The sequence below is a fragment of the Lindgomyces ingoldianus genome (assembly GCF_010093535.1).
Source record: "Lindgomyces ingoldianus strain ATCC 200398 unplaced genomic scaffold BDR25scaffold_1, whole genome shotgun sequence".
Classification (NCBI taxonomy): Eukaryota; Fungi; Ascomycota; class Dothideomycetes; order Pleosporales; family Lindgomycetaceae; genus Lindgomyces; species Lindgomyces ingoldianus.
The window spans coordinates 1,519,941-1,535,052 of NW_022985162.1; the positions used below are offsets into that span (position 1 = coordinate 1,519,941).

At 49.8% G+C, this 15,112-nt stretch overlaps 6 protein-coding genes across 6 annotated transcripts; 3 read left to right on the forward strand and 3 right to left on the reverse strand.

The window, feature by feature from the left end:
- Positions 1–344: 344 nt before the first annotated feature.
- Positions 345–2,948, forward strand: BDR25DRAFT_338564 (uncharacterized protein). The gene is made up of 2 exons (XM_033693290.1): positions 345–1,295; positions 1,364–2,948. Exons 1-2 carry the CDS (start codon positions 647–649, stop codon positions 2,629–2,631), a joined length of 1,917 nt encoding a protein of 638 aa, XP_033554669.1. The 5' UTR covers positions 345–646; the 3' UTR covers positions 2,632–2,948.
- A 348-nt stretch (positions 2,949–3,296) lies between these two features.
- BDR25DRAFT_250111 (cytochrome b5) lies at positions 3,297–4,111 on the forward strand. Its single transcript, XM_033686043.1, has 2 exons — positions 3,297–3,662; positions 3,762–4,111. Exons 1-2 carry the CDS (start codon positions 3,486–3,488, stop codon positions 3,837–3,839), a joined length of 255 nt encoding a protein of 84 aa, XP_033554670.1. The 5' UTR covers positions 3,297–3,485; the 3' UTR covers positions 3,840–4,111.
- A 65-nt stretch (positions 4,112–4,176) lies between these two features.
- BDR25DRAFT_4278 (uncharacterized protein) lies at positions 4,177–5,839 on the reverse strand. Its single transcript, XM_033698559.1, has 2 exons — positions 5,494–5,839; positions 4,177–5,438 (listed from the first exon to the last, which is right to left on the reverse strand). The coding sequence occupies exon 2, from the start codon at positions 5,344–5,346 to the stop codon at positions 4,390–4,392; it is 957 nt and encodes a 318-aa protein (XP_033554671.1). The 5' UTR covers positions 5,347–5,438; positions 5,494–5,839; the 3' UTR covers positions 4,177–4,389.
- Positions 5,840–6,950: 1,111 nt separating this feature from the next.
- BDR25DRAFT_207305 (alpha/beta-hydrolase) lies at positions 6,951–7,797 on the reverse strand (the record flags this gene model as incomplete). The annotated part of the gene is made up of 2 exons (XM_033684523.1): positions 6,951–7,443; positions 7,493–7,797. The coding sequence occupies 2 exons, from the start codon at positions 7,795–7,797 to the stop codon at positions 6,951–6,953; spliced, it is 798 nt and encodes a 265-aa protein (XP_033554672.1).
- A 1,764-nt stretch (positions 7,798–9,561) lies between these two features.
- Positions 9,562–11,838, reverse strand: BDR25DRAFT_390280 (fatty acid desaturase; the record flags this gene model as incomplete). The annotated part of the gene is made up of 5 exons (XM_033698089.1): positions 11,495–11,838; positions 9,945–11,439; positions 9,757–9,902; positions 9,669–9,700; positions 9,562–9,641 (listed from the first exon to the last, which is right to left on the reverse strand). Exons 1-5 carry the CDS (start codon positions 11,686–11,688, stop codon positions 9,562–9,564), a joined length of 1,947 nt encoding a protein of 648 aa, XP_033554673.1. The 5' UTR covers positions 11,689–11,838.
- Positions 11,839–12,175: 337 nt separating this feature from the next.
- BDR25DRAFT_330481 (uncharacterized protein) lies at positions 12,176–14,684 on the forward strand (the record flags this gene model as incomplete). Its single annotated transcript, XM_033692531.1, has 2 exons — positions 12,176–14,078; positions 14,637–14,684. The coding sequence occupies exons 1-2, from the start codon at positions 12,348–12,350 to the stop codon at positions 14,682–14,684; spliced, it is 1,779 nt and encodes a 592-aa protein (XP_033554674.1). The 5' UTR covers positions 12,176–12,347.
- Between the last annotated feature and the right edge of the window lie 428 nt (positions 14,685–15,112).

Below are 15,112 nucleotides of genomic sequence, written 5' to 3' on the forward strand. Positions count from 1 at the left end.
CTTCCCGAAATACCACGGTCTTAGCGTCAGGGTCATCACCAGAGCGGCGTAGCAGGTTCAGTTGTCATAAAGGGGACGCGGTTGATGTTGGATTCATTAGCATAAATCCTCACTGATATCAGAGTGACGAAGAACTTTGGGGTGCGATTTTGGGGGAGGACTTCATCACCTTGATTACTTCTAGAAATGTTGACTCTTCGATAGATTCATGTCTGCTTGTGGTGAGAGTGACTGTCCTTCCTTTTCCGGCGCTAGAGAACTCTCGTAATGAGGCCAGAACTGGCTTGGCAGCTAATGCAGGGTACTTGGGAGAAAGTAACGGTGATTTTATGCGAAACACCCCCATGAAACGCCACGACCGCGTTACACTGCCACTTTTCTACCCTCGTCAACACGTCGCATTGCATCTCCAGATCAACACCGACCTGACGTCTTGTCCAAAAGCAACCCGGTGTCTCTTCAACTGTGCCAAGCCCTCAGCCACGTCTGCGTAGGTGGGGAAACAGGTTCTCTGTTCACGACAACCGTTTGTTTTCTATTTCTGGAGCAGAGATCTCAGCTCAGACATCATTTCCTAATATCCGTTGACAACAGCAGACCGAGGTTGCGATAGACAAACGTTTCAGCTTCCGCGAACAAGAGCGACATGTCGTCGACTACAGCGAGAAAACCACCCCCGCCAGGCACGCCCGGGCGGGACTCCGCAACGAGATCGTCAGCTTCTCCTGGTATCGCAAACCGCACCCCTGCCCGAGCCGCTACACCAACAAGCACACCCAACGGCGTACAGAGGACACGGTCAGTCAGGTCAAGCAACACTGGCACACCCGTCTCTGCGCGTGCTGCGGTCAGGAAGCCAGGCGCGCCGTCAGCGCTCTCGTCGCAGGTCGATGATGGAGGTGACGACGCCCGCGAAGAAGCAGCGGCCTATCTGCAAGATCTAAAGGAGCGGTTACAGAAAGCCGAGTCGGAGGCAGAGGAGCGTCAGAAACAGGTCGACGTCCTCAACTCTAGGCTAGACGATGCGCTCAAGGAACAGGCACAGCTCGAGGAGCGAGCGCACGAAGAAGAGGAGAAGGTCGAGGTGCTCGAGAACGAAAAGCGGGAGCTCACGAGGCAGCAGCGCGAATTCGAGGGTATCTATGAGGCAGAGCGCGCACAGACGATGAAGGACAAGGAAGAAGCGCAGGCTAAGGAGGAGGAAATGCAAGAGACGATCCAGCGGTTGAAGGAGACAATGGCGATGAAGAATGTCCAGAACAGCGACGGAGAGGAAGGCCATTTATCACGGACATGTGAGTACTGAGTTTCTACCATGTCCGCTATGCTTGATGCTGTCGAATCAGCCGTTAACATGTCACAGCGAGCTTCCGCAACAATCCCTCTCGCAACAGTTCATCGCAAAACCTCGAAAGCTCCGGCCAATTTGCACCTCCGTCTTCGATACAACGAAGCAACTCCCGAAACAATTCCAAGCTTATCCACCAGAAGGACAAGATCATCGAGGGCTTGCGCCTCGAGCTAGCCGAGGTACAAATCAAGCTTGTTGAAATGGAAAATGCGGGTGGAGGTCGCATGCAAGAACTCGAGAAACAGTTGCTTGAGACCCGGATGACTAATGCCCGCCTCATGGAAGATAATGAGAGCTTCCAACTCCTCCTCAGTGAGAAGACCCTCAACGGAGATCTTAGTCGCGGCGACTTCTTACGCCACACGTCCCATCCCGAGGAACGCGCCCCGTCCCGTAACGGTCCGTCCACCAGTCTTGCTGACGAACTCGAATCCGCAGAAGGCGCTGATGGCGATGCCATTCGCCGACTCGAAGCCGAAGTGAATGGTTTGAAAGACCAGAACAAGGCTTTAACCCTCTATATCAACAAGATCATCGGCCGCCTCCTCACTTATCAAGGCTTTGAGTCTGTCTTAGGCACGGACGATGCTGCCGAGGGTCTTAACACTAACAAAGAACTTCCTCCACCGCCTCCATCGAAGGAAAACGAACAGCCATCCCTTCTGCAGCGCGCCAAGTCTGTCGCCATGGGGGCAGGTCGGAATAAGCCACGTCCAATCAGTCAAATACAAGCCCCTAGCGGAACCAGCACTAGCACTGTCAATGAAGACCCTTCAACAGCTCCAAGCATTCCTCTGCAGCGTTCTCAGTCCGTTAGGATGTCCAGTGGGAGCTACTCACACCGACGCTCCACCTCTGAATGGCCGAATCCTGCCGCTGCCAACGTTGTCAATAACATGTATCGCAACCCGCCTGCAGCCGCGGCTCCTGGTCAGACATCTCCTGGCCTAGTGTCCCCGCGCAATTCGTTTTTTGGTATCCCGATTGGGGCTAATCAAGCAAGTAACGCTGGATCCAGAGTCCCATCTACCGGCGTATCCATTCAGGAAGAGAGGGAGGGAGATAGTGCGTCGAGCGTCGAAGCTCCTAGCCCACCTCGACACACCAACACCTCAGCTGGCGGTGTCATGACAGGCAAGCAAATGCGCCCTCTGCGTCTTGTCCAGAACGAAGAAGAAGCCATGCGAGCACGAAAGGCTGCAAATCGGGGTTCATGGATTGCAGGTTGGTTCGGTGGCGGCGAGGGCAAAGGAGAAGCCGGTGCAGGTGGACCAAATTAACCGCATTCAGTTGGATAGGATAGAGGTCTTATTAGGGAAAGGGATGGGTTTTCCACGGGCGTATAAGTTTCGGTACACATACTTAATGTAGGTATGCTTTATGTAACTATGCTTTTCAAGGCTATGAAGGGCTGGGATCTTCTATGTGCATGTATGGGCGGTGTATGGATCTTACTCTTTATCATTCCTTCCATTTTCTAACTCTGTTTTAAACTCCCTTGATTTTCTGGCTGCACCAAGGCTGATTCAGCTAATACCCAGTTGACAACCATTCTTCTTGCATACTTATCTTTTGATGTAGGATGCACTGATCAAGGAACTCGTAGTGCATTTCGGTATCTTGTCCCATTTCTTGCACGAATAGAATAATGGATGCTGTAAACCTGAAAAGTAACACCATGTTCGAGGACGTTGCATTGATTTCATTAACTGGTATCATGCATCACATCAACCAATTCCCAACTGGTAACTACTTCATTATCCTCGCATGCTGAACACGGTGGCCCCGGAATAGCAAGCCACATGTCACCCAAATTTCCGGAAGCCAATCACAGCATGGGTGAAAGCTGCTGACGCCACACTCCCACAACCTCGGCATTTCATCTTCGTCATCTCCAGCGCAAGCACTCCAACCGAGTCAACTGCGCTGGTGGTCTACATCCCGTATTTTTCTCTCCTCCTCCTCTTTCTCCTCCTCCTCTTTCTCCTCCTCCTCTACCTCCAGCGTCTATATCTCTTCCATCAACTCCACAGCAATCCCTCATCCTCCTCTTAATCAATTAGACAAAAAACTCCTTTTCCAATCTGCAACCCTACGCTATCCGTCTCTAACCACCCCAACCGCAGCCATCGCAATGTCCGAGCCCTTAACTGCGAAACAAGTCGCTGAGCATAATACAGTCGACAATGGTCTTTATATCATCATCGATGGAGCCGTATACGGGATGGCGAGTTTCGTAGACGAACATCCGGGAGGTGCGAAGATCTTGAAGAGAGTGGGGGGGAAGGATGCTAGTAAGCAATTTTGGAAGGTAAGTTGCGTTCAGTTGTAGTTAGATATATTTCCTAAGATCTGGGTGTTGGGTGCAAAGGTGCTGGGAGGATACTTTGCTGACGAGTAGTTTGAATAGTACCACAACGAGACCGTCTTGAAGAAGTATGCGCCGAAGCTGAAGATAGGGACGTTAAAGGAGGAGGCGAAGCTATAAGTCACGAGTACGTATGCACCGACCGAGGCGGCGACATCGGATATACCCGCACTTGATAGAACGGTGGATAAATGGAGGTTTTTTGGAGAAGCGTTGAAGTATTGCATACAGAGGACGATGTATGATGAGATGAGACGACACGAATCGATCGGTGTTTACACAGTGGCTAGATTTCTTGGTACATATTGGGGCGCCTCGATTAGATCTCTCTGTTGGTTGAAACCATCACAATCATAACGAGTGTAGAACAAGGCAAAGATCCATGCAACGTCAATACTACTTCACAGTTTGGAACGACAAACATGCGCTTTCGCTTTCCTACTTGTGCAATGTCTGATTCAATTCCTTCCTATTACCTCAAGTCCTCCTCCACTGTACTTGGTATATATGCAACGAAGGGAATAAACTAAAGCCAATTCGTACTCTGATAAGGTATAACGCAGATATGTACATGATTCAAGATTCATGTGCGTGGGTATCGTATAACGCCTTCATGATGCTGCTGCTCAGAAATGCAGATTCGTGCCGCCGTGATATACTCGTGCTCGTCTTAGAAACAGGTCCACCACTTCGGTTTCGGGCTCGTAGTCTCCGTGGATGGCTTCTTCTCTACCATCCACTGCTGATGTCGCAGCAAAGCCATGTTCTTCTGCTCCGCCTCATCGTGATCCGTCTCTGTAATATCCATTCGATATCTCCTCACACTCCCCACGTCAGACATGTCTTTCTCATAAAATCTTGGCGGTGGAGGCCCAGATACACATCTCGGAAGCATCCTCCTCACGAGACCTCGTATTCCACTGTTCGCTCGATCAATCTTCTCGTACTCTCTTTTTCTCGTACTCGGCGACGTCCAGTGCATGGTAGTGCTGGGGAGCTCCACAGCCTCAATCGTCTCTTCACTCTGCTTGGGGGATTCCGAAGTAGTGATGGCGTCGACACTTGATTGTGGCGCAGGGGCTGAAACGGGGACAGCTCGTGACGAGAAGGTCCCTACGTCTGCAATTTCGTATCCGGAAATGGAACCGTGGAGATGATGGCCCGAGCGATATGTAGGGTTTTGGAAGAGGCTGCAACTACGGAAGTGAAGGGCGAGAACATCGTCGACGTCACGGTTCGTTGATGGGACAGTTTGGGAGCTTTTGATTCTATAATGTCGGGTTGGTCGTGATGGGTCGACGAGCGTACAGGAAGTCCGACGAGAGGAGGGCTTAGATCCACCACCTTGTCTACGTGAACGGATTGTTGAACGTTCGGATGAGGATCCGATGGATATCCGGCGTGGCTCTCCAGATCTTCTTAATCCGCTCAAGCGCTTCTCAGAAGCCGGTCGTTGATTCTCTATGTCGGGGGACTGCGAGTTAGGACTAGGTTCTGAGGATATCTTCCTAGGTTTGCGACGACGAGTAGGGGCCGTGTTGCTTCGAAGCAAAAGAGGTCGTCCCGGTTCGGAGAGATTGGAGCAGTAGGATCCATCGAATCCACTGTCTACTCGGTAGTGATCCATGTTTGGCGCATGTGAGAGGGATGAGATCAAGAGATTGACGGACGGTGAGGGAAACGGAAAAGGTATTGTAGTGTTCCTTATCGGGCCATTCTCTGATCTGCTGGTCAGTAACGATCATGGGAGGATGTTATGTTGGGTAAGTGTTACCTCACCTACCTTCTCCAGCTTGAACAACACATTCAAGTGGTCGAAGCCATTTCAGCACCCGGAAATCAGAATGATAAAGACGAATGCCACGGAAAAGATAAAGAAGGAAAACACCAATCACTTAAATGCGCAAGGGAGCCGGGACAGGTCGAGGGTGCCAAGAGACGCAGTGTGTTCAAGGTGTGACTAAAGGAGGGTAAGTCTAAACGACTAAAGCGAGGATCTCCAGGCTGTTGGTTGGCCCAGATGCTTCAAGGTGTGGGAGGGAAGCGCAAATCTGCACGATCAGAGGCACCGTTCACGGGTTTAAGCGTCAGTTCGCTGAGTTCACCGCTTAGGTGTTGGACGCTGCAGAGTGGAGAATCCTCGGATAAGGGAAATTGGAAATGTAGTAGAAATAGTGCAGCTGCAGAAGAAAACTAAGTGCAGTGCGGAATACGTTTTGTGGAATCTAGGCGTGCGTTATATCATATTCCATGCCGTACACGAGGAGGGCTGAGGATGCTGCTTCTTTCACATGCCAGAAATGTCGATGCCCCCCCCGCGGACACGAGCCTGATCTCTGTGCACAAAGCTCTAGGTAGACCTGTGACGACGTCCATCAAGCGATGCAGCGCATATGAGGGCGTGAGGCGTGTCGAATGAAGTAACAGCCTCGTTTCGACCTTCACACCGCCAACGCAACGGACGAGAGGGACCGAATCAAGCGCCCAACCGACATCGGCCACAAGTCACCAGGACCGTTCGTCGGCAGGCCCAACCGTGCAGTCAAGCCTCAAGGGTCTCAAGTCCGTCGAATAGCGCCCCACGCACGACATCGTGGAGGCAGCTGAGAGGTGTTCGGACTAGACAAGACGACAGTCACGGTGTCGCCACTCGCAGCCGATAAACCACGAAAAAAAGACGTATTGAGGCTTGGAGGAACGTGGAAGCAGGACTATGAGAGGTTGGCGCAATCGAGATTCGGTCCCTTGCCTTACTGCTTACCCGCTGCATACGCCATGTGTCCAACCGCCAAGGCTTCTTAATGCACGCATTCGGGAGAGACTTGCACTAAAACACTTGACGAATGATGTTGTCACAAGGGCGCACAACACCACAGGCTTTCGCGCCGGCCAGTCAGATGCATCCAAGGCGGTCTCAGTAGCCTTACGCTTCGAAATCAGGAGCAAGCAATTGAAGAAGGCGAAGAATGCTACCGAGAGAGACGTTCTGCAATATCTAAACAAGTCCTGATTAATTAGCAGTGTAGAACACAATTTCAGAGTTGGATAAGGGTCTTCAGTCCTACCAAGACCGCTGCAAATGCACTTGAAGTCAGGAGCCTCAAACCGTATCCTTGGCCCTTGTATCAGGCCGAAGGATTAGCATGTCCCCGATTCCTTCCCTGTGCCATGCGCCAAGGATGCAGTCACTTTTGCTTTTTCTCTGCGGATCCGTATCCCAACTCCATCGCATCATTGAATATCGTGATAGAAGGCTAATATCTGCTTCCCCACTTCCTCGAAGGCCTCAACACACTGCCAGTGCCCTACACCCTTCATGACTTCCATCTTCTTCTGGCCAGTCCCAATTTCCTCAAACATCTTCGTGCAGCCTTCTAGTGGTGCAGAGTTATCCTCCTCGCCGGCGAGTAGCAATATCGGGACGGAAATCTTGCCATAATTTGGAGGTTTAGCATTTATTATAACGCGGCAATTGCTGCAATAACCTGCCGGGTCCTGGCCAAGGAGCAGTTCGCGAATGAATGCCCTGACGAGAGGAGATGCACCCTTCGCTAGGGCTCCATAAGGCACGGTATTTGCCATAGCTTCCATGCCTTCTTTCGTCACTGTCTCTATTCTCTTCTCGAACACCGGGATTACGTTTGGGTTAGGATATACGGGTCCGATGAGCACCGCTGCAACGACACGGTCGTTCCGTTCCGCGGCGAGATTCGCTGCTACGATACTATTCATTAAAATTAGCATCCCTACCTTGACCTTGTATGCAGACATACCCTCCCATGCTATGCCCCACCACTATAGCCTTGGACACCTCTAACTTGTCCATAATCCCAATTATATCATCCGACAGACTCTCAATACTCTGCTCAACCTGTGTGTACGGCGACCGCCCCGCGCCCGTCGTATCGAAGGTAATACATCGGAAGTGGTGGGCTTTCAGGCCGAGCGCTATCGCGTGATAGTAGTCTTGCGAGGAGCCGAGACCATGCATGCAGATGAATGTCTCACGCACTTCATGGTTGTCAGGCTGGGAGTCTGTGTAATGGATTTTCTTATATCCGACTTGCAGGAAGGGCATGGTCGAGGGGATTTGGCTTGAGAACTCAAATTGAGAAGAGTGGTGATATATTCACAGAAGAGGGTTACGAAAGTTTGATGTGATCCTAGATAGTACGATGATGTAAGAACGGACGCGGGGTGTGTGGCTGGTGCAATCCTCGCCCTTCCGCTAGCTGAGGGGTCGTCTCTCTCACAGACATTAGTGGAGTTGCAGATAGCCCCCTTTCTGTTGTTTCTCCTGGTTTGTCTTAATACTTTATTATCCTGCTACTAATTTCTTGTTGGTTGCTTCCGAATTGCATTTGATAGTAAATCAGAACGTTAATACAGGCTGGGTTTACAAAAACCACAAATCCTGATATCGCTTGTTCACTATGAGGTTCTTGAGCAAGCTCGCTTGATCTTAACTTCGAGTCGGCTTTAAAAGATCAAGCCGGACAATAACAGTGCTAGTTCTACTTCCCAATTGCTCTCTGAACATTGCCCCCTCGTAATACCATTGTGATGCCGCCGGGGACTCCTTCACGCAGAGAATTAATATGTTGGGTTCATTATATTGCCAAGGGCTGGATGTACTAGAAAGAACTGGAACAATCTGGGAGGAAATCGCCACGGAATTGCTGAAAACCCCTTTGAAGCACCCAGAAGTTTGTCCTTCGCCTTGCGTCCCATGAGCACACACTATATCTTTATGACACACTCTCCTCGGCCAGACAAAGTACCCTACTATGCATAGGGAGGTGGCAAGAATTAGCGCGCTTTCAAGACTAGTTCAAAGTAGGTCTACTCCCGCTCCGTAAAATACCCATCAATATTCTCCAAAATCGGCTTGCGCCCATGGAGAAGGACAGAGCCTCTTGTATATACCAGAGAGTCGTATCGACGAGGTTAGGAGGGGCTATAAAAAGCATGAGCCCAGATTGGGAGACCAAACCAAGCGAAGTGGCAATATATTGAAGGAAAAAAAGAAAGACTGTCCCAGGACATGCAAAATCCCTTGTTCACCCTCAAATATGGATCGGTATAATGCCCTCATGATCGTCATGTGGATACAGAACCGCCTACTGGAGACAGAGGACTAAAAACTACAGTGCTATGGTCGACTGTCCAGATTCCAGTCACTTCTTCAACTTTTGGGCCTGCCATTTGATCAACCCTCTTACAATCCCCTCGATGACACAACTGTAATTAGAATCTAGTCTATGTATGTAGAAATCGCGTTCAAGGGTGGCAAAAATACCTTCATTCATGTTGGTTCTCGTCGTCGACTTTCATTGACCAAGCTCAGCTAACATGTCCATGTATAATTTAACAAATCTAGCATACTGCTCTAACTCTCTATCAGCTGAACCGAGGGGAAATTGCATGCAAGGCGTAAACTTATTTTCAGCGTGCGCTTGTTTAATTACATCCGTGTAAGGCTTTCCCATAGGATCGACAAGACTCCCAGAGGGATGAGTCCAAACAATCGACTTGAAGAGGACGTGGACATAGTGATGGGCTACATACTGGACGTGGATGCACTCCGTGATCCCGAATTGGGGGCTAAGGGCGTCGGGGACGACGTGGAGGCCCCCAATGACCTTAAATTAAGAGTGGAGAAAAGAGAATAGGACCCGGTCCCCCCCAATGGCGACGGATATCCAGTTACAAAGGGTGAGAAAGACGGTGGAGGTCCTCTATAACCTTGACTCAGGAGTCAAGAGTGAAGACGGAAACGTAGGTTTCTGCTATGAACCCTATTATGAATAACTAAGGATGAAAGACTAGATTCGTTTGGACGTCATAAGAGCAACGGAGTTGAGTGTCGATCAACTTCATTGTTAATGATAGCCATAGAGTGACGGGAGGCTGCGTCTAGCGCTATAATAAATCAGCACTTGAACTGACTAGGATTATGATGGGCTAGTGACGAATATGTGCTTAGTATCTAAGGGATGACCTCTTAAATCAATTTAGTGTTGCATGAAGTAGTGACACAAAATTCAGACAACATCTTTTCAATACAATGTGAGAGAGGATAGGGCGGCAATTTCTAACAATTGCATACACAAATAGGGCAGTATAGTAATGAAACTCAAAACAGATTGTTAGACTAATGGTTGAAGAGCTGACTACTTTGAACTTTCACAGGAAAGAAAGATCCTCGTGGCTGCTTCAGTGCACTCCGAAGTCTCCCTCCGAAATCGTTCGTTGGCATTCGGCCAGAATCGCAGCTTGCCTGCTAACATCTCCGAGCTTGCCAATCACTACCTTGTTCCCATCTACAAAGCCAAAAAGGGCGTAGGGTATATCCACCTCATTACAAAATTCCTGAACCAGTTTCTGGGTCCGACGCAAGTTATGTCTAGGGATCCGAGGGAAAAGGTGGTGAATCGCCTGGAACTGCAGTCCACCGTGAAAGAAGTCGAGCCATTGAGGGCAGTCAACGTCCATGGTCGTCCTCAGCATCTTCTGGGGGAAGGATTCGGTAGTACCGAGGTCCGCTGTACTCATCGCAAAGTGACTGAGCGTGATTTGAACGTGGAGAGGCATAGTAATAAAGTGGCTAATGAGAACAAAAAGCAGACGGTTCCAACCGCCAGGGACACTCTTATAGACGACGCCGTACCCAAACCATGTCCAGAAGAACACTTGGCCGACAATCTCGAAATAGCGATGCCACCATGCTGGGCCTCTCCGGGGTCCTTGACCAAAAAGGAGGTACATCCAACTTAGCCGATAAAGATTGAACCGCCCGAAACAAACGATTATATAATAGAGGTAGTGCTGGTATCGTATCATAAACTTGGCGAAGGCGTCGTAGTTCATGACCCGTTCGTAATAGGACGAGAAGAGATTTTCAAAGAACCGGTGACTAATAGCGAAGAATGGCATATGCTCGATGTCCGGGTCATGCTCTGGGGAGTTCGTAACAAGGTGATGAACGTTGTGATTGTACTTCCACCAGCAAACGCTCAAGCCACCCATATAGTCTGCAACAAGCATCCCTATGATTGTATCTGTGTGGAAATCATGAGTGATGCCCATGTGTCCCGCATCATGGACTGTAAAGGCAAGCTGATGCCATAAACAGCCGAGAAAAAAAGCGCTCGATAGATACCACTCCGATTTCAAAAGAAATCCGAACATAGCGAAGAAAAAGATGTATCGGATGCACTCGATACCGTAGGACCGGTAACGACACTGATATAAACCTTCGGCCTGTATGCGTTCTTGTAGCTCTCGGTATTTCTGCACGATTTTTTCTTGTGTCTGCGGGTCTAGCGATGGATACTTGGACTTGTCTAGATCAATCTCTCGCTGAGTACGGGCATCCATGACCGACATTTTAGGAGATGTTCGCGCGTCCTCTAGGTAAACTGACGACATCGATGATGTGGAGGATACGCGAGGGATATTGCCAACATTTCTATGGCGAATGGAGGATGAAGGCCGCTCTGCAGGCTCAAAGATTGGGCTTGGGTGAGCCGAGCCGTCTGTACTAGCTGTTCCTTGCTCCGAATGGGGCTGTATACAATCATCCTCATCTACAACATTCGAATCATCCTCGGTTCTAAACTTGCCTCCCTGTATTGGCGGAACAAAATTGACCCATCGTCCCTCGACACGGCCAATTTGATAGCGGTTAGTGAGCTGGAGGGTCTCTGCAGAGTGAAATCTGTTCGAAGGTTGTCAGAAAGGTGGAGCTCAAGCTTCCTTCCAGGGAGGTGTACTGGTGAACCTCGTCTGTGGCGTCTCTTCCGATCATATGCTTGATAGCTTTGTCACCTCCAGGATGATAAGGAAGCCATGCATCCACCTTCAAGACCTTATTGTCTACAATGACGATTGAGCACCCATTGGCGATGAGAGCCTCGATCTCGCGTCGGGATAAGACTTTCGAATTGCGATGTGCTTGAGTTGCCATATCGGCCTTTTTGTTGGCGTGTGGTAGTGGGGAATCTTTAAAGGATGTGGATTCTCAACAGTGTGAGAAGATCCAGGCCAATTTCAAGCCAATTCACGCCATATACTTGGAGGATATTAGGGGGGAGAAGGAAGGTGATGCAAAGTGCAGTGATGGAGAAGGAAAGCGTGATAAAGTCGGTGTCTGAAAGTCCCCACAAATGAGACGCTCGGATGTTTCAGGGTGTCCAGCCCCACGTGCAAGCTTAAATGGCCCAATCCGATCTAAACCAGTCACCTCGCAAACGTCCAACAACCTGTGTTTTGCAGACATTAGCGTATTGGCTGTTTTGGCTTCATTCGAACTTGCAAAAGGAAGATCGTGATTATTCAACGCCAGAGTTCAAAGGGCGCAAGATTACCAAAGCAACATGTGATAGTGAACACTTCCCGTTCCGAGAGAATACCGACTTCAAAACCTGCACCATCACCCGCCCGGCAAGACCTTCCGCGCCTCTTCAAAAGCGTCTTTCGGTCAGCCGAGCACGATATATACCTGCCTGATACCATATCTTGAACTTCAACTTTTCTTTATTACAGTCCACCCCTACGTACCGACCTAGCGGCTCGATCTCACCCATCTAGTTACTGCTTTTGTCGTTCGATCCCATCATATTAATTATGACTAAAGACATTAAAGAGCTAGCAGAGGAATGGCTGCGATTAGACGAGGACAAATCTACGACTGACGAAATCTACAAGCTACTCGTGCACGGGGATATTCATGAGCTAGAGATGCGACTTCGGAATCGAATTGCCTTTGGCACTGCAGGACTTAGGGGGCCAATGAAAGCAGGCTTTGCCTGTATGAACTCCCTCACAGTCATTCAGGCTTCTCAAGGGCTTGCAGCATACCTACTCGAGCACGAGGACAGTTGCAAATATCGGGGTGTGGTTGTTGGTCGCGATGCTCGACACAACTCCGAGAAATTTGCGAAACTCACAGCGGCCGCATTTGTTGCGAAAGGGATCAAAGTTTGGTGGTACGAGATTCCTATTCACACGCCCCTGGTTCCGTTTGGTGTCAGGGAATTGAACGCTGTGGCAGGAGTCATGATTACAGCGAGCCACAATCCTGCCCAGGACAACGGATACAAAGTCTACTGGTCAAATGGATGCCAAATTATTCCACCACATGATAGCGGTATCGCTGATTCCATTCTAAACAACCTCAAGCCTGTTACTTGGGACACGTCTGTGGTCGATGACGGCTGTCTCTTAATCGAAGGATCTCTAGGATTAGTACGGGACAACTACTTCAACGCCATCAGAGCAGCAGCTCGACCCGAAGGCGTTTATGTGGCCACAGATCCCAACCTCAAGTTCGTGTACACGCCCATGCATGGTGTAGGTTTAATCCCAATGACCTTGTGCATGGAGAACCTCGGTCTTGCATCACAGATGACAGTCGTGGACGCCCAGGCAAAACCGGATCCGGATTTCCCAACCGTAAAGTTTCCTAACCCGGAAGAAAAGGGTGCTTTAGATTTGGCTATACAGACAGCAGACGCAGCCTCAGTATCTCTGGTACTAGCCAGTGACCCTGATGCAGATAGATTAGCAGTAGCAGAGAAGGTAGCAGGCTCATGGCACATCTTCACTGGCAATCAACTAGGTATCTTGATTGGCTCCTACCTGTTCGAGAGGTATCCGAAAGAGAATTCGAGGGAGAAGCTTGGAATGCTCGCATCGACGGTTTCATCACGCATGCTCCACGCACTAGCTACCAAAGAAGGCTTTTATTTCGCCGAGACGCTTACAGGCTTCAAATGGCTTGGAAATGTCGCCTTGGATCTCGAGGAGAAGAAGTACGACATTGTTTACGCTTTCGAAGAGGCTTTAGGATACATGATACCATCGGTCGTCCACGATAAGGACTCCATCAGCGCCGCAGCAGTCTTCTTGACAGCTACTTCCCACTGGTTCAGCCAGAACCTTACCCCATACTCCAAGCTCCAGCAACTCTACGAATACCTCGGCTTCTTCGAAGACGCGAACACGTACCTTATCTCACCGTCCTCTGCGACAACGACGTCTGTCTTTACGGCAATCCGTGCCCTGGGTACACCCCATCCCTCTGACGTCGGATCACGCAAGATTCTCAGATGGAGGGACCTGACTGTAGGGTATGACTCAAAGAGTAAGGACCATGTGCCAGATTTGCCGGTGGATAAGAGTAGTCAGATGATCACGTGCGAACTGGAGGGGGGGGCTAGGTTCACTGTTCGGGGGTCTGGGACGGAACCCAAGATCAAGTTGTATATCGAGAATGTTGGAGAGAGCCGAAAGGTGGCTAAGGCTGGCGCGGAGGAGATCTTACAAGACCTGCTGCAGGAATGGTTCAAACCTGAAGTATATGGGTTGAAGTTGGCCTAATGGAGGCGAGCACAACTAGCTGAGAATCTTGGGGGCCGGTGTCCTATTCTAGTCACCCTCACTCCAAACATTTTGTTTTGTGTGTTGCGTTTTCATTTCCGAAACGCTTGTGCCCCGGAGGACAGCACTGCCATGTTGGTGATAATGAGGCTCAAGGTGTTGAAATACCCCCACCCCGGTTGCACTTCCCCGGTGCAGAGTCATGGGAGTTGTTCCACAGGCAAGACTCCCAGTTCACTCAGTTTGCTTCCACAAGCAAGCCTAATATAGCGACTTGCGTGATACGTTATGGATTCGTGGCAAACATGCCTAGTGACTTCTCACATGCACGATCTGCAGAATGGACTTGGCATGCATAGGACAGAACGACAGAGTCTGCAGGAAGAGAGGAGTGGAGAAGACTTACAATTAGAGAGTCTAGCACTTCTGAAAAGAGCCATTAAAGGCGAGTCTTTCGGTCTACTCGACGTATATGTTTAAATAAATTTGAATAGTATTCCTATGTTTGATGAAGACTTGGATCTGATGTGTCAGTTTCCCGATTCCATGGCAGTATCAAGAGGCCGACTTGCCAGTGTGTGAATTTCTCAACGTGATAAACGCCATGCAGACGAAGCGCTGACGACAACTGGGCAGCGAAACATTTCTGCCTTGTACTCGCCAACACAGGGCCAGTATCTGGGCCTCGATAGTCTGGCTTGTCTCCCCAACGTGCATTGATCCGTGGTTTCTGGCCTGCAGCTGCGGGATGGCCCTGGGGTCTTCTGCCGCACCAGCCAATTGGAGGCCTCCTATTCTGGACGGGGCAAACAGTGACGGGTCACGCAATATACAATGTCCCGTCGCGCTGCTGCCTTGTCGAGCATCGGACCTAAAGGCGCGTGGTATTGTCTTGCGCGCCCTCTACAATATTGAATTGTTTCAGCCTTCACAACGCATTCATTTCGTGTCCCAACGACTGTTCCAAGAGTGTATCTCCAGGTTGGCGTGGTCGAGAACTAGCCCTGCCG